The following is an 18694-nucleotide window of genomic DNA, read 5'->3' as shown; positions in this document are numbered from 1 at the left end:
ATGGTGCCGGTGCTACCGTCAAAGTCTGCGAGCGGGTGCCTTTCTGCCCGCCAGGTCAGACCTGGCAGGCGGAAAGGCACCCGCACGCGAGTGTGCCGGTCTGGTAATAATGGTGCCAGTAGCTTACCGGCACTTTTGTTACCAGACAGGCATACTCATGAGGCCCATGCTTATTCCATAGCTTCTCCCTCTGAACCCTCTTCCTTCTATTCCCAACTTCTTCCCCATCTTACTTCTCTCATTAACTGTTACATTCTACACTCTTGCTTCCCCGCTGCTTTCAAGCATGCGCTTATTCTTCCGATTCTCAAAAAAACTTCTCTTGATCCTTCTTCCCCGGCTAACTTTTGTCCCATTTTCCCCTACATTTTCTCTCTAAAATTCTTGAATGGCTGCCTATACCCAGGTAACCCCTTATCTGAGTCTTCATTCTCTTCTTACCCCCTCCTTTCAGTCTGGGTTTCACCCATCTCACTCCACTGCACTTCATGTTTCTAATGCTCTACTCACTGCTCGCCACTTTAAGCTTTCTTCTATTCTTATTCTTCTCAATCTATCTGCAGCGTTTGACACTGTGGATCACTCCCTTCTTATCTCCTCTCTTTCCACTTTTGGTATTTTGGGGTCTGTTCTCAAATGGATCCGCTCTTATCTTTCGCAACACACTTATTCTGTTACTTGGGATGGACACTCTTCTTTATGGTGTACCCCGAAGTTCGGTACGCTGTCCTCTTTTCTCTCTCTACACCGCTCCTCTTTCTGCTCTTATCTCCTCTTTCAACCTTTCCTTTCATCTTTATGCTGATGACACCCAGACAGATTGTTCCCTCTTTTTCTTCCTTTGATTCTGTCCTACATTCTACTGTTTCAAACTGTCTCTTTGCTATTCAGAACTTGATCTCTTTTCACTTCCTACATCTTAATCACTGAAGAACAGAGGTTCTGTTCTTTCCCTCAACCACTATTTCTCCCATCCCTTCTCCTCCCTCTCTTTCCTTTACTCGATCCACTCTTTCCGTTTCCCACTCAGCGTACAACCTGGGCATTATCTTTGATCCTTCTCTTTCTTTTTCTCCCCATATCACTTCTATTGCTCGCTCTTGCTGCTGTGCTCTGTTTAACATTCATCGTGCTCATGCTCATCTCTCTTTTCACGCCATTAAACTTCTTTTTTTTTCTTGTGTTTTCTCGGATCAACTACTGTTCATGGTTAGTAATTGTCTCCCTGCTTGTCATCTTTTCCTTCTTTGTTCTATTTATAACTCTTCCGTCTGCCTTCTTTTTTCTCTATCCCCTCAATCCCCTATTCATTCTTCTTTACTTTCCATTTCTCTACTTCCCTTTGAGTCCTGTCTTTTATATCACTTTCCCTTGATTTTTTTAAGTGTACCCACGGTTTGCCCCCCTTATCTCTCTTCTTTACTTTTGTTCTATGTCCTCTCATACCCCTTGCGATCTCAGAATCTATTTCTTTTGACTGTTCCTAAGTGCATTGTCTCGTTTCCGCTCCTTTTCTCTTTTAGCTCCTAAGCACTGGACCGCCCTCCGTCTCTCTCTTCGCTCCTCCTCATCTCTCTCTGTATTTTCCAAACTAATCTTAAACTCCACCTTCTTGCGTCTCTAGTTCTTTAAAAGTAAAAACAAAATGTTCTATCTCTCTCGGTTGATGTAAATTTGTATGAATTTTTATCATTTTAGTTGTACTGTTTTTTTGATTCTTTTATTGTACAGCACCTTCAGCGATAAATTGCCACAAAATACAATACCCCCACCCCGCAATGCTGACCCACTACGCCCAGAAGAGTGGAAATGCCGATAGGCAACCCATCAAGTCACATACATGAGAACAATACCGAGCCACAAAACAGCCACCAGGTATACATGTTACTGACAGACATATCACGATACATCTGCTGCGACATAACACCATGCATGATACCTGTGACACAGCATGCACAGACGTAGTATTTGCACATGCCATGGGATGAAGCCCCATATGCATGCACATGATGACCATTGCCATGATGCTGTACAAGCCCACCCCCATACATATCACAGCGACTAATGTCTGTGTCTCTTCCCATGCAGGTGACTTAAAAGACCCGCAGCAGCCTTGGCTAATGACCCCTGTGCGTGATCCACAAACACAGAACCACACAGCTTACAACAACACGCACAGCAGGACCCGTGTGTGCATTGAGCGCACCTTTGGACTCCCAAAGGCAGGTTTTTTTTTGCCTAGATCACACAGGCAGAGCCCTTATGCACACTCCAGGAAACGTCAAAGATGACGTGAGTGTTGGGAGACTGGCTCGCCAGCCACTGATTGATAATTTCTTTTAAGTCATTCCCATTCTGTCAGGTATGGTTCACCCTTGTGCTTTGCCATGCAAAACACATTTGCAATTGAACAGAATGGTACCCCACACATTTTGACTGATGGGCATGGTTGGTCTGGGTACACTGCATGTGTGCACATCATTGTGGTGATGGTTGTGGGCAATGTGAGTGTGACTCATGGCCAGGTGGCCTAATTCATATGTGTGGGGATGGCAGGGTGTAAGTGTTGGGGCTGATGTGTGCCATGCATGCATGTGGTCATTTATTTCCCCTCATCCCCAAGTTGTGGTTATGGGTGTGGTGGCTTCGTCCATGGCATTGCCATGGCTTTATGGGGTGCTGCTGTGCAGCCAGCAGTGTTGTGCTGTGGGGTACTGTGATTGGCTAGATGCACCCATGTCGGTGTAGGGGGCATGTCCTTCCATGTGGATCATCTGCCATGCCAACCTGGGGCAGGCCAACTGGGCCGGCAACATGTTGGTGTGACTGTCGCATGTTGTCATGGTTACTCGCCCAATGCATTCCCTCTGGCACAGGGTTCACCAGCAGGGGTGTGGTGTCCATGCCACTGTGATTGGTCACTTGCCACCCCTTCACACTGTTGTGACTCAGGGGTGCCCTGCCCCATGGCTGCTGTAGATGGGTGCTCATGTGGCACCCCATCACTTCACCCTGATTGGCCTGCCCAGCTGCTGGGTCTGCTGACATGTGTCCCTGTACACTGGGGCGTCTTGTGCTAGGCTGACATTGGTGCATGGACTTGTGCTGAGAGGGACCGGGCAGGGGGGTTGACTCACCATCTGCCTCCTGGCTGCTGGCACGCGCCTCTGCACCTCCAACTACCGCAATGGCCTTCATGTCCAGGACTGTGCTGCATTTCTCCTCCCAGGGTGTCAGGGCAAGTGGTTCCATGGTCCCACCTCCAGTCGCAAGGGACTCCTGGCAGTGTTGGGACAGGAGTGCTCGCACCCGGGCCCTGAAATCATTACAGTGCTTCCTGCAGGCCTCCCCATCATATGGAACAATGGAAACTGTCACCTTCAGGATAATAGTGTGCTAGATGACGGGTCTGCGCTTGCCCGGTGTCTTCCTTTGGCTGCTGCGTACAGTTCCTCACTGTGAGCCACCATCTCATCTGTCAGGGACACCAATTCTCCCTCACTAAACTTTGGCTTCCGTAAACGATTTTCAGCCACCTTGCCTCGAGTTCTCTCCAGAGACATGTTGGATGACTTACAGGTCCGGGTGGCTGCAGGAAGTGGATACATTTAATTGATTGTGTTTTTAAAATGGCCACCATGATGCTTCCCGTTCTGGCGATGATGCAATTTTGACCAGCGCTAAAAGCATTGCGTTTGCCGACGGTAGCGCTATTAGTGCTGGTTTTCTGGTGGTAGCTCTTTCGGTGCTATTGCCAACGGACGCTGATAGCGTTAACCCTGGAGTTGGGGGCATGTGCACGCCAGGTTGTGATAGGGCACTAATGTGCCACACAACCCAGTGGCAACGCTAGTTACGCCCGGCAGTAATTATGCCAAATTACCTCCCACTCCTGATGATGGCCTTAGACAGTAGGGGTCAATATTCAGTATATACTAACCTGAGGGTAAGTGCGGAGGTGCCAAAATAGAGAGAAAGACAACCATAGGGTCAATTATGATTTCAATAAAAAACCCATGATCTGTCTCAGATTTGAAGTGATTTTTGTGTCATCTGTGACAATTTGCAACCATACAGTTTGTCCATTTGCCAACCAACTGCAACAAACCACAGCCAACCTTGCCAATAGTTGGTCCCCAGCAAAAAACAAATGTTTCAGAATTTAACTATGTTCTTTAAAAGAAATAATGTTGCTGAAGAAGCACAAACAGGTATAGCAGAGATGAGCCATTAAATACTGTACCTCATACAAACAAGCTTGATGGAATGGTTGTCCACAGCGAGGATCGTCACAAACCTGATCAGGAATTGCATTATCAAGTCGATAAGCATAGCATATCCCACAATCCATAGTGTAGTCCTACAGATTTATTGAAGAAAAAAAAGTTCACATAATCACGTTTTGATAAATGTTCTTAAAATTACAGTTATTAAAATGTTATACGCAAAACACTAACGTCATTAAACAGATTGTAAACACAAACATGTAATTGTTACAAGTGTACCATTTTAACCCCACAAACCTATATCAATGGATAAGGGAACAGGGACAGTTTCAAACAGCTGACACACTGTGTCTCAAAGTACAATGACATTATGCTTTACAACCCACCAAAATGTGCATCCTCTGCGATAGAAAATGACACCATAAATCTAAACTCTATTGTTGAGTTTGGAGGTGCTGGGCATCAAGCATCCTACAGTTACTTAATTTTGCCTGTTATTTCCTTCTTATAGGGCCTGGTCTCTTGCTTTTCCACCCAAAGTTAATTTAACAAATTTAAAGGCACTCTTGGTTAAGATATTGTATCCCTGCCAGTGGTGGAGGACAGGTCTCAGGTGGACAGATGCTGATGCTCAGATCGTGGGTCACCTTTGTTTGATGGGACATACAACATCATAGGACAATCTTACTGCCCTTAGAACAAGTATACCTGGGGCAAACTTGCAAACAGCGAACTACAGATCCCAGAATACCCACTCGTCATACCCACTTGCTCAAGCACACTCGTTTCACAGCAGCTTCCAGAAAAGTCAAATAATGACCCAACACCTATGCACTGACAACAGTTTTCTGCTAAAATCTCTGTGCTTGGGGACCCATTCTTGAAATTAATCTCAACCTGCTATTTAGTCCATGATTAGTTGGATGAACTGATTGATAAGAACTCTACACACTAGCCCTTAGTGCCGGTCTAAGATATTATCCTGAAACTGCACTACTGTACAATAAATCTTTGTGCTCGGTTCGATCCTTGGCATTTTCCCTGGTTATTCTTCTAGATCAACCCTTGGTAAAACATTGCTTCTTCGCACTTTAACTTGACCTTAGATAGCCCACTGTGGCTATATTAGTCAATATGTTTCTAGCGGCCTGGAACTTGACTGTGTTCGTTTTAGAAATCTGTAATTTTCAAATTTGTGACAATTGTGATTGGAACTCTATACTGTGCAAATTCCTTTAGAACTGTCTCTCTCTCTAGATTATACATTTGTGCATTAACCAGAGGCAGTTTTCAGCACACACACAGGTATCAAGATAGCTTTCTGTATATAGAGTAATAATCTGTGCTTTCCTTTGACGTTGTGCCAGGTCAGCAAGCCTTACTTAAAAAGATAAAGAAAAGTTCCAGAGCACAGTATTTAAACCAGAGATGGGTGCAGCACGTCATGTTTATTTTATTACATGTAAAAATTTCACATTAAACAAGGAACATTGTGAATGACTTTTCATTCCTATAATGTTTTTTTGTAGTTTTCTTTGGTACTGTTCATCCCTATAATGTTAAAAAGTGTCCTGTTACTTTTTAACTTATAAGGATGAAAGGTCGTGCAGGGGCATGCCACCTATAACTGAATACATCAGTTCTACTGGAATCCGCTACCTGTTATGAAGTTTCTCCACAGGCATTTTCCATAAGAAAAGACCATGCTCACCTCCTCACACATCCTCGCTCTCCAGTAAACAAACCCATGAACCTCGTTTTAAAAAAAAAAATCAGGAATGCTCTCAGAAAATGTTTAGTTCCACTCCCTTTTGTGGTCTGCATTCCATATTTGCCTCTCTTGAGTCGTTGCAATGCATTAATATATAAAAAAAACAGGTGTTTGGCTTCAGCCAATTAGCAAGAAATTATTTGGGCCAGAGCCTGTAGCTAATTTTTATCCGGAATTCAGCCAGAACTTCTTCGAAGCCGAAGTTCAGTAAACCCCTTTACAGGACAAATGCTTCTTTTTCCTGCAAAATGTCTAAGGCAAAGTTTTCTGTTTTACAGGCATGTTACATTAAAAATATTTAGATAAAAATACAAATGCATACAAAAACCATGCGTTGTACTCCTGCTCTGTAGTAGCCACTGAGACAGTCGGCCATTAAAACAGTCTGGCAGTAGGCTGACTGTACAACAACATAACTTAGATATAATAGAGGTCCATAATGCCATTCTGAAGCACTGCAAACAAGAAAGGCCATTTGACTGAGTCAAACGCCTTTGCCACTTTCAACAGTGCTGAAAGTGTTGGCAACTCCGGTTTTAATAAATGCAATAGACCAAACAATCATTCCGGACCATAAGAATTGGACCTACCTAGAACAAATCCTGACTGATCCAGTAAAACGCACATTGGCATAAAATGAAGGTTTAAGTTACTTACCTATAACTAGTGCTCTCAAGCATGAGTTTGGAATGGATCCACATGCTCATGAATGAAAATTCCCCATCGTCAGGCTGGGAATCCTCGATAAAAGAAAAAGCAGTTTCACTTTCACTTTAAAACTGTATTTGTCCTCTAAATCAATGACTGTCCTCTGGGTCATACTGCCCTCATCCAATGACAGTCCTCTCTGTAAGCCCCGCCTCTGGCAGCCAACTTCAGATTTGGTAAGCACGTTAAGTGGCAGTATGACCAAGAAGAGCCGCAGAGGGGCCGGAAGGAGGGGTCGCATGTGAATCCATGCCAGAACCATGCTGGAGAACAATAGTTCTAGGTAAGTAACTTAAACCTTCTCCAGCATGGGGTCTGGCACGGATTCACATGCTCATGAAGGGAGTAGTTTCTTACCTGTAACTCCATTTCTGAAGCGTTGGTATATTTCATGGATTCACATGCTTTGAATATTCCCTGTCGTCAGGCTGGGAACCTCTGTCTTTTTGATAGTGTTTTCCCTTGGAAAACTTCGACACTTTAGTGTCCTATCAGCGTCCTTTTGGGGCGCTTACGTAACACCTAATAGGACGTAGGGTATAAATAGACTCGCCCCGCGGCTTCTCTTCAGATTTTAAACCCCAAAGTAGAGGCACCAACTAGGTTTGCCTGCAGGAGAGGTCGGCGGGCACATGTGAATCCATGAAAGATACCAACGCTGGAGGAATGGAGATACAGGTAAGAAACTACTCCCTTCTCCAGCATTGGATCTTTCATGGATTCACATGCTTTGAATAGATTACATAGCAGCAGTCCTCATCAGGGTCATCTTAAACACTTTTGGGGCCCTGGGCACAGACACCTTTGGGGCCCCCCCTCCATCAAACCAAAGAAATGAAGGGATACAGAATATCTGGTCAGGAACCCCCCACCACTCCTGCCCCCTCATCGCAATCAACACACAGCTTGACATCTTGCCTCGCAATGATTAAAAAAAGCCAACAGTATTCCCTTTCAGTCCCCTTATCTTCATTCTGGCTGTAATAAGAATGCTAAATAAGTAGCATTTTAAGGCCAACATCAGCAGTCCACGACACGGCTACTTGCATTCTAGCATAGATAGAGGCCATTTCTCATCATTAGCAGTCACGAGTAAGTTACACCAGTCATAGTATAAATTCAGGACACAGATCGTATTTAAAAAAGGTGCACATAATCCAGAATAGACAGACAACTCAGATTAGCTCCCTCACAGAACGCAAAAGGGTTCAACGAGACCAATGGGAAGCAAGGAGAAGAACAAGTTACTCTCTTACCTGGTAACGTTCTTTCGATGGGATGGTTCGACGATGTATTCCATATCTATGACAGGTAATCACCACAGCTGTGCTGCTTCGGAACATTTTCGGCGTCTGCGTCCTGCATCGATGTCGATACGCTGTCCTCGAGGACCTCCGTCGAGCCGACGTCACCGGATGTTATAAGTAGGACGCACGACGCCCGTAGCCTCAGTTGTAGTTTTTCCCCCAGAACATGTGGCACCAATCGTCTGCCAGTATGACCACAGAAAGACTTGCGGAAATGTAAGCGGCAATCGCAAAAGAAATTCTGTAGCGAGGCAGGTAGGGAGGGAGCGATATGGAATACGTCGTCGGACCATCCCATCGAAAGAACGTTACCAGGTAAGAGAGTAACTTGTTCTCCGAGGGGTTTGGGTCCTCCGACATATTCCATATCTATGACAGACTCCCAAAGCAGTACCAACGTATGGAGGAGGGAAAAGAATTTAAAATCTAGAAATTTAGAATGCCCAATTAAATTGCAAAGTAAAGGACCGCCTTGCCAAAGGCCATATCCTGCCCATGGATAGAATCTAGGGAGTAGTGTCTAACAAAAGTATGGACCGAAGCCCAAGTGGCTGCTTCACAGATGTTACGAATAGGAACACCCCTCTGCAGGGCAGTAGAGGCAGCCATACCCATAGTAGAATGGGCCCATAAGCCTACCGGAGGGTCCTTACCCACCAAGCGGTAACATTCAGAAATTGCCAAGATAATCCATCTAGACAAAGTCTGCTTACTAACAGCTTGTCCCAAATGCCTTCCAGCGTAACCAATAAAGAGCTGATCTTCCGTTCTGACCCAGGACATGCGTGAAATGTAGAAACTTAAAGCTCTCCTAGGATCCAACCTATGGAGCCTCTCCTCATCCTTACCAGGATGCGAAGGAGGATAGAATGCCGGAAGAATGACCTTCTGGCTTAAATGAAATTCTGATACAGCTTTCGGAAGAAACGAAGGACGGACTCTAAAGACAACCCTGTCCTTATGAAACACCGTGAAGGGTGGCTTAACAGAAAGTGCCTGCAACTCACTCTGCGTGCTGAAGCAACCGCAACTAAAAATACAGTTTTAAGGGTTAACAGTCTCCAAGGACAAGAATGTAAAGGCTCAAATGGAGCACCCATTAGGAATTTTAGAAGAAGGTTCAAATCCCAACCGGGCACCTGGAAAGGTGACGGTGGAAACACAGTGAGCCCTTTCAGAAACTGAGAAATTAAAGGAATTTTGAAATAAGAACACTCCTCAGACGAGCGCTTAAATATGGATAGTGCCGCCAGGTAACCTTTAATGGTACCCACTTGCAGGCCCTTGTGGGCTAACGAAAGCAAAAAAGGCAGAACCAGAGGAATGTCACATGAAAAAGGATCCATATTCTTAACCCTGTACCAGTTGCAGAACTTTCTCCAACGGCAACGGTACAGGGACTTTGTTGCAGGCCGTCTGGCCAAAAGCAACACCTACATCACGTCTTCAGGGAGGTCCCAATCCTTATACCTCAAACTTTCAGAACCCAAGCGTGAAGGTTGAGGGCTCTGACCTCTGGATGGAGAACCTGACCCCCCTCCTGTGAGAGCGGATCGTCTCGGTAGGGAAGACGACGTGGAGGGCAGATGGACAAGTTGAGCAGATCCGGGTACCACGTTCTCCGGGCCCATGCCGGAGCAATGAGGATCATCCGGGAACCGAACCTCCGTAACCTCCGCAGCACTTGCGGATTAAGACGGGGACTGGAGGAAACGCGTACAACAGTGGGAAGGACCACAGCACCACGAACGTGTCCCCTAAGGCTCCTCTTGGAGGAATTTCCCACGAGCAGAACCTTTCGCACTTCCGGTTGACACTGGAGGCGAAGAGATCCATTTGTGGAGTCCTCCAAAGGGCGAAGATCTCCAGGAGAATCTCCTGAGCCAGCTCCCACTCGTGAGAGATTGCGCTCTTCCTGTTCAGAGCGTCCGCCGTCTCGTTTTCGTCACCAGCCAGATGAGCATTCCCGAGATCGAAATTTCCTGCTGGATGGCACAGAGCCAGAGCTGCATCGCCTTCCTGCACAGAGGAAGTGACCCTGCCCCCCCCCTTTTTTGTTGAGATAGTGCATGGCCACTGTGTTGTCCATCAGAATCAGGACATTCTTCCCTCGCACAGTCGGCAGAAAAGCTTTCAGGGCAAGCCCGACGGCCCGCAGCTCCAACAGATTGATATGGAGTCTGGACTCCGACAGAGACCAACGACCACTGACTGTCAACTTGTTGGCATGAGCTCCCCATCCCGTGAGGGATGCGTCCGTCATGATCGTCACCTCCAGCTAGGGCAGCCAAAACAGAGCCCCCTTTATCAGATTGCCGTCGAGGCCCACCACAGAAGGTCCTGGGCGACTGAGGGCGGCACCTGAACGGGGTCCGATATCCAGGGGCGACTGTGACCACTGCGTCTTCAGAGCCCATTGCAGAGATCTCATCCACAACCTGGCCTCCGGCACCAGAAGAATGCAGGATGCCATGAGGCCGAGCAACCTCAAGAACTCGAACGCAGGGAGACACTGGGCATGTTGAAACTTGTACACCATCTGCTGAATGTGATGAGCCCTCACCTGGGGAGGGAAATACTGCCCCAGGGATGTGTCGAGCACTGGTCCGATGTACTGGAGCCGCTGGGTTGTCGTCAATTGGGACTTCTTTAAGTTGAGGAAGAAGCCCAGCTTGTGAAGAGAGTGACAGGTGACTGACAGATGATGCAGGACATGCTCGGGAGAGCGCGCCCTGATCAACCAATCGTCCAGGTAGTGTCACAACCTTAACCCCAAACCATGGGACTCTGGCACCATGGCCCCGTCGCAGTACTTAAAACAGGGCCAGAAAGGCCCACTTCGGCCCGTTGTAGGTGCCTTGGACGCAATGCTGGCGCCGTTGGAACCAGGCTCACTTGGCAAACATGAATTCCAATGGACAATGGGTGAACATGGCTGCCCCCACAAGGATTGTCAGAGAACTGCAACACGCGGTTTAGCATCAGGGCGGGGCCACCCCAAAGGCACTTGGTATACCTGCTGGGTATTTAAACCCCACCCGACCCGAGGCACGTGCTTCGTGTTATTCTGCTCTTGCAGCGTGACGTTCACCGGGTCCTGCTCAGCATCGTGGCCTACACGGGCAAGAGACTTCAAGAACACCACCATCCTTACCTGTTCAGCTCCAGCTCTTCCATCCAGTCGGAGCCTTCGGGGGCTCTCCATTGTCCTCCTGCTACCCTCCTAGACAAATAGAGAGAAGAATCAGAAGCTACTTACCTAGCTCTCCTGGAAGGCCTCTGCCATTCCGAACATCATCCTCTGCGTTTGGTCCCCATCTATTGCCGCTTCCAGGAATCCTCCGCGACCTGTAAACAACAACAGAACAGGTCAGACCACTTGCAAGGACGCTTTCTGCGACGCATCTAGCGCATCCTTACCTTTTCGAACTCAGCCGTCACCCTCGGCTCGCTCCATCAGCCCCTGCAAGACAAGAGAAGGTTATTGGAGCATTTACCCATACAGACATTATTCTAAAATCTCTAAAAAGACTTACCCGAAGAGTGGAGTCTCAGCCAGTCTGGACTTGCGCAATCGCCAGTGAATTAACTCGGCGACCAAGCCAACAACGACGCACCCCTGCCCAGTACGGCAGGACAGAGGGCACAACATTCCTAAAATCAAGGTGAGAGAAGTCCCAAGGGGAGAACGCAAGGGGAACACGGGGAGGTGGGTCTCTTGAGGGAAGGAGAAGCCGCTAAAATCCACCTCCTGTCTCCTAGAACCGATTCCTGGCTGAACGAACCCCGGTGAAGGTGCAGTGTACCCAGAAGCATCCCAGACCAGTCGAGAGGGGTCCCTGTGAATGCAAGGTGAGCGTTACAGGTGGGGTAGACGTGAATCCCCCCTTTCCTGAGATACGCTGCAACCACCACCATGAGCTTGGTGAAAACCCTTGGGGCGGAGGTCAATACGAACGGCAGGACCCGAAACTGAAAGTGCGAGTCGACAACTGCGAACCTCAGGTACCTCTTGTGCTTGGGATGGATCGGCACATGAAAGTAAGCGTCCTTGAGGTTGAGAGACATCAACCAGACCTGAAGTTGAAGGGCCTGAAGGACTTGAGAGAGAGTAATCATCTTGAACTTGTCCTTCCTGAGGAGCTTGTTCAAACCACGCAATTCCATGATGGGTCTCAATCCTCCGTCTTTCTTCAAAATCAAAAAATAAGGGGAATACCATCCCTTGTTCCTCTCCGCTACAGGCACCAGTTCTATGGCGCCTTTCTCCAGTAGGGATTGTATTTGCTGCGCAAGAAGCGGATCCGGATTCTTCAAAGAGAGATTCCCTGGTGGATTGTCGTGAGGCCTCTGCCGGAAAGGAAGACAGTAGCCGTGGGCTATGATCTCCAGAACCCACACATCTGAAGTAATGGCACGCCATTCTACAGGATGCTGCACCAGCCTTCCCCCAACCGGCGAACCATGGGACATGGCCTCATGACTGAGATGAAGCGGCTGCGGCATTGCCTGAGGGTAAAGAGGCAACTGCCCGAGCGGCCTTGGCAGTTCGAGTACCTGGCTTTCCACCTCTGGTACTCCTACAGTGGCCCCTTTGACTTGCAGCTCCTCTCGATCTACCAAAGGATGAGTAATATCGAAAGGAACCCCCCTCCATTGCTGTCCCCTAGGACGAAAAGGAGGAGGTTGGAGAACTGCAGCGCTCCACGATTTTGCTGCAGCTTTGGAGGTCTGCAACCTCTCAAGGCTCTCATCAGCCTTGCTGCCAAAAAGATGCTCACCATCAAAGGGCATGTTGAGAAACCGGGCTTGTACATCAGGAGCAAACCCCGACTTCCGCAACCACGCAAATATGCGCATTACGGTGCTCGCCGCCATGGACCGGCTGATACAATCTGCCATGTCCAGACCCGACCAAACGGATTCACACATGGCATCCTTGCCATCCTGAACAAGAGCAAGAAAGCCATCCCGTTCCTCCCCTTCGGGAATATGTTCAACCGCCAACGAGACACAATTTCACAGAGTGAGTGAAACGTTCTAAGGCGCACATGGAGTTGGCCCCCTGTAAAGCCATACCCCCTGAAGAAAACACTTTCTTCGCCCAGCCATCAAAACATTTGTCGTCCCTATCAGGTGGGATGGTAGGGTACGACGCCTGTTTTGCCAGGGCCGTAGCCGCCTGCACCACCAAACTCTCCGGAGCGGGGTGCGTAGTCAAGTAGCTGGGGTCGGTACTGGCTGGACGATATTTCTTCGGCAAAGACTTGCTCACTGCCGGGAGACTCTCCGGAGCAGTCCAAGCCGCCGCCACCCTTCTTTGCAATGCCATAATGAATGGCAGTACTGGGTTAGTTGGTGGACCTTTTTTTTTTTAAAAAATATTTTTATTTTAAGTGAAAACAGTATAAACAAACTTGTGACATTATACACAATAAACCAATAAAACACTTAACAAAGCACAACACTACACTCCCCCCCTCCCCCCCAAGAGCTCATCCACAGGGTAGTTCCGTATCGACCTGGTGTGGCCGGGTGACTTCCTCCTCCGAGGCAGTAGGTTCTCCTCGTACCCCAAACAGACCAGTGATTAATGACCTCCAGGCTACTAGGTTGCCCACATCCTCCTCCCCGCATTTACTGCATGCCTCTTGCCAGACCATGGTTTCAGCCTCCGCCCATTTTTGGAGATCCCTCCACCACATCTCTACCCTAGGTTTGTAGCATTGCTTCCAGTTCATAGCTATCCTCCTCTTAGCGAGTATATACGCTAGGTCTCTCAGTTTCCCCAGATGTCTGGTGTTCTTTGGTCTGGAAAACCCCCCTAGAAGGCAAGCCCAGGTCGTGTCAATGCTTATCGGGACCCCTTTGTCAGCCAACTTCTGTGACACTTCTCCCCAGAAGACTTCAATTACTGGGCAGGACCAGAACATATGCGTCATGTCCGCGTTCTCCTCGTTACACTTCGGGCATGCTTGCCTGCCCGAGTTAGCAAACTTAGCTATTCTCTTGGGGGTCAAATACGCTCTGTGTGTGATATATAGTTGGATTTGCTGTAATCTAGCATTCCTGGACACTTTTTTATGATATCCCAGAGCCCGTTCCCACATCCCATCCGTCATCTGAACCCCCACCTCCATTTCCCATTCTAGTCTCAAGTCTGTCAAGTCCTTTCCCACTCGGGACATCACCACCTCGTACAATCTGGAGATCTCGTGTCCGCCCTCTGATATGTCATATATTGTGTCAATCAGGGCATCCGGATCCTCCGCTAACACCGTCTCAGGCCAAGATTTTCGGATAATCTGTACCAACCTGAAGTATGTAACATATTGGCCCCCATGTAACCCAGCTTCTTCTTCTAAGTCTGCAAAATCCTTGATGGCCCCATCTTGCCATATATCTCCTAACGTGGCCAACCCAACCGGTTCCCAGTACATTCTGATCAATTTTCTAAGTTGACCATCCCCCGCAGTCAAGGCAACCAGTGGCACCTGCGGCGAACACGGATCCGGGCTTTCCAGTAACCGGCATGCTCTACGCCACATTTTCCATCCAAGTAACAGCATACCAGGGCAAAGGTTTAAATCTTGTCTAGGGACCCAGATGATCTCCTTCAAATAAAACGAGGTGCAATCTGTCCCAACCAATCTGGACTCGGGAGATTCCTCATCAGAGAGCCACTGTGTAACATATTGCAATTGGCTCGCTACATAATAGGCCTCAAAATGTGGTAATTTAATTCCTCCTTTATCGTAGAAGTTTTGTAGCTTCCACAGCGCCACTCGGTTGCGAGTGCCGTGCCATAGGAAGTCCCTGCACATACTGTCGAGTTTAGTAAAGAACTTCCTAGCTATTAAGTATGGTATGTTGTTGAAGAAATGCAGCAGTCTAGGCAAGACAACCATTTTAAGCAACGCCCCTCGCCCTATCATCGCTAGCGGCAGTTTTTCCCAAAATCGCATAGACGCACGGATTTTATCCACAGCAACCTCGGTGTTGTGCAGATGTTCGTTTCTCACAGTGTGATATATGTCTATTCCGAGGTATCGGAAGGACTCGGCTGCCCAAGGCACGGGCAATACCGGTAAGCGTTCCGTGGGGACCCTCGAATAGTACCCTAGAGGGAACATGCTCGACTTGTCAGGATTAACCGCTATGCCGGACAATTCGGCATACTTCTGCATGACCTCCAAAACATACTGGAGGTTCTCTTCAGGATACTTTAGGTACAGCAGCAGGTCATCGGCATATAAGGATATCAAATGGCTCTTTCCTCCCACCTCGATGCCCACCAGGTCATATTGCTGTCTAAGATATACCGCTAAGGGTTCCAAGGCCAATATGTATAACATCGGGGACCAAGGACATCCCTGCCTAGTACCCCTACTTAGGTGCCACTTGTCGGATATCACTGATCCCGTACGCACCCTAGCCGTAGGCTGACTATACAGTAGTCTCGCCCATCTGATATAGCCTGGCCCAAACCCATATTCCCTCAGGACCGCAAACAGCCATGGCCACCTCACCGAATCAAACGCCTTAACTGCGTCTAGGGAGATCACTGCCATTTCCTCATCTCTTCTGTTCCCTTCTTCTATCACTCGGTGGAGCCGCCTGTGATTATGAGTTATATTCCTGCCGGGGACATAACCTGTCTGATCCGAGTGTATCAGCCTGCCGATGACCTTGCGCAGCCTATCCGCCAAGACCGCTGTCAGAATCTTACTGTCTTGGTTTAGCATCGACAGCGGTCTGTACGATCCACAGTGTTGTCTCGGCTTGTTAGGCTTGGGCAGTGGTACGATCAACGCTTCTCTGAGCGTGTCTGGCAATCGGCCCCCCTCGAATGATTCGTTGTACATCTCAAGCATAGGGGGGAGTATCTCTGCGCTATACGTTTTGTAGAACTCACTCGGGAGTCCATCAGTGCCCGGGGTCTTGCAAGTAGGCAGCCGTTTCACCACCTCTTCCAATTCATCTAGCGTAATGGGGCCATCTAACTCCTCCCTTTCCTCTGCACTAATCCTGGGCAGTTCTATATCTTCCAGTGCGTCCCTGATTTTATCCAGATTGTCTTCCCCTTTGTCCTCATATAGCGCTTTATAATAATCTAAGAAAGCAGCGTTAACCTCTTCCTGAGTGTGAGCCTCCTCTCCGTCTTCCCTTTCTATCATCATGACCGGGGCCCTGGGGGTTTCCCTCTTGTAAAGCCATGCCAGTAGGCGACCAGTTTTGTCACCTCCTGCATGTTGCCTCTCCACGTATTTCCTGTAATTGAGGTCACAAAGCCGCTCCCAAAGCTCTGAGCATCGTTGTTGTAATTCGAGTACTAGGTCTGTGTCCCCTCCCCCTCTGGTACATTCACGCTCCAATTCTTTCTCCACTTTCCCCAGCTCAGCTAAAACCCCCCCCTGAAGGCCCTTTGATTTAGAAATAGCATCGCCCCTCACTACCACCTTGAAGGCCTCCCAAAGTGTACCAGCCGAATCCACACTGCCTGTGTTCTCCTCAAAATACCTTGTAATCGTCTCTCTAATATCTTCTCTGAAGGCCGGGTCTCTGAGCGCCTCCGCCCGGAGGCGCCATGTTGGAATCCGCCCTCTAGGGCGGCCATATTGCCAGGCCATCACCAAGGGCGAATGGTCCGACAGGACCCTCGCTCTGTATTCAACCTGTGTAGTTGTTATCGTCACTTCTGGCGTAGCAAAGAAGTAATCTAGTCTCGTGTGCAACTGTTGAGGGGCCGAATAATGAGAGTACTGCAAGGCCGTGGGGTGTTTCAATCTCCAGACATCCTCTAGTCCATAGTCGTCTAATAGTACCCGTAGAGCCCTGGCCGCTGGGGTGGGCCTGTCTACTTTCCTGTCGGACCTATCTATCTTGGGGTCAAGAACACAGTTAAAATCCCCCCCCCAGATGATCGGTTCCCCTGCGCACGGGCCCAGGCGTGTACATAGAGTCCTGAAATATACAGCAGTATTCTGATTGGGGGCATATGTATTAATAATACTCAGTCCTCTGTTCTCAATCAGTACTCTCAGTATTACCAGCCTACCCTCCGTGTCTACCTCCTCTCGTACAACTCTGAGTGGAACATGCGGGGCCACCCAGATCAGCACACCTCTGGCATAGGCCGAGTACGGGGAGCCCACCACTGTACCCCCCCATTTTTTCTTTACTAGGTCTAGTTTATGTTGGGCCAGGTGCGTTTCTTGTAGCAGGGCAATGTCGATCTTCTGTCGTTTAAGATACAACATGACTTTATTTCTTTTCAAGTAATTATTGAGGCCTCGGACGTTCCAGGTGGCAATCTTGAGGTCACCCATGGCAGCTATGTGTCTTCCCACTCCCCTTACGGAAACCTCCAACAGTTCTCATGACGCAGAAAGCGTCCCACTGCGGCCACTCCGCAAACAAGCTCATTCCCAAACTAACCGCACACACAACTAAACTCCAACCCCCTTTCCCCTCCCTCACCCACCCTCCCCCCAACACCACACACCCCAACTGTTGCCCAGCTTCAACAAAAGAGCTCAGGCACCCCCACATCTGGCTCCGCAAACACCAGTCCGTACACGGAGCCCAGCAGGGTGAGGTCGCCCTAATGGCCACCTAACCTAAGCTATTGTGGGGAGAGAGTATCGCTCCATGGGGCTCCCGTTCAATAATAATCTCAATGTTTATGGCAAACAGTGCAACCAACTGACCTTCCATACCGAAGGTTCCGAACCGACTATAATCAAGTCTTAGGGTCCATGTGTCGCGCCATCTTGCGACGCCATTTTACGTCTTCCGTAGCTCCTCCGAGTCCTTCTGGGGCCGGTCCGCCGATTCTTGAGGGCACCCTTGTGCGTCGAGCCACTCCATTGCGTCCTCTGGGGTCTCGAAAAATAAAGTCTTATGCGCCTGTATGACCTTCAGTTTTGCAGGGTAAAGCAACATATATTTGTAACCTGCCTCCCTCAGCCTCCGTTTCACAGTTCCAAAGTTCATGCGGCTCCGCTGCACAGCTAGGGTGTAATCCGGATACGCCGTGATGTTTGCTTCTCCTCTCTTGATCGTGCCTCCTTTTCGAAAAAATGTTCTAATATTCTTTCCCGATCACGGTAGTTAAGAATTTTGGCAATGATGGGTCTGGGCGGGTTTCCAGGAGGCGGCCTCCTCGTTAGGGCTCTATGTGCTCTCTCCACTGCGAAGCCTTGGGATAAGGCCCCTCCGGATATCTCTTGCAGCAACATGGTCTCAACGAAGTCAGTAGGGTCACGGCCCTCCGTCCCCTCCGGTAGGCCCACAATGCGGATATTGTTGCGACGGGCCCGTCCTTCCGCCTCCTCCGCTCTACTTTCCAGGTTGCCCACCCTTTGGATTAGGGCGTGCAGTTTTGTCTTGTGGGTGGCACAGTCCGCCGTATTCGGGCCGACTTCTTTTTCTAGGGACTCTGTGCGCTCTGCCAGAACCCTAACGTCTTGTCTCAGTAGATTGACGTCTTCCTGGACCTCCCCAACTTTGAGGTCCAATGCCGTTTTTAATTCAGAGACAGCCTGTTCTAATTTCGACTCCCAGGCCGCTCTCAGGTCCGCAATCGCTGCTAGGATTTCTTGGTTAGAGCTCGAAGTCGTCGCGCTACCTACGGCCGGTGCATCCTTATTCTTGGTGGCGTCCGAGCCCGGGGACGTTTT

General features: G+C 48.7%; 1 protein-coding gene across 5 annotated transcripts in view; it reads right to left on the bottom strand.

Moving 5' to 3' along the window:
* FANCL (FA complementation group L) overlaps positions 1–18694 on the bottom strand; it is a 1272502-nt gene that overhangs the window by 91997 nt on the left and 1161811 nt on the right. For all 5 annotated transcript variants that reach the window (XM_069608050.1, XM_069608049.1, XM_069608048.1 and 2 more), the window contains one exon: positions 4244–4360. In XM_069608050.1, the coding sequence (XP_069464151.1) occupies positions 4244–4360 (117 nt within the window). The remainder of the gene's footprint in view (positions 1–4243; positions 4361–18694) is intronic.

Source organism: Ambystoma mexicanum, chromosome 4q (assembly GCF_040938575.1).
Source record: "Ambystoma mexicanum isolate Mex_15411 chromosome 4q, UKY_AmexF1_1, whole genome shotgun sequence".
Classification (NCBI taxonomy): Eukaryota; Metazoa; Chordata; class Amphibia; order Caudata; family Ambystomatidae; genus Ambystoma; species Ambystoma mexicanum.
This window is presented reverse-complemented; position numbering and strand designations above follow the sequence as displayed.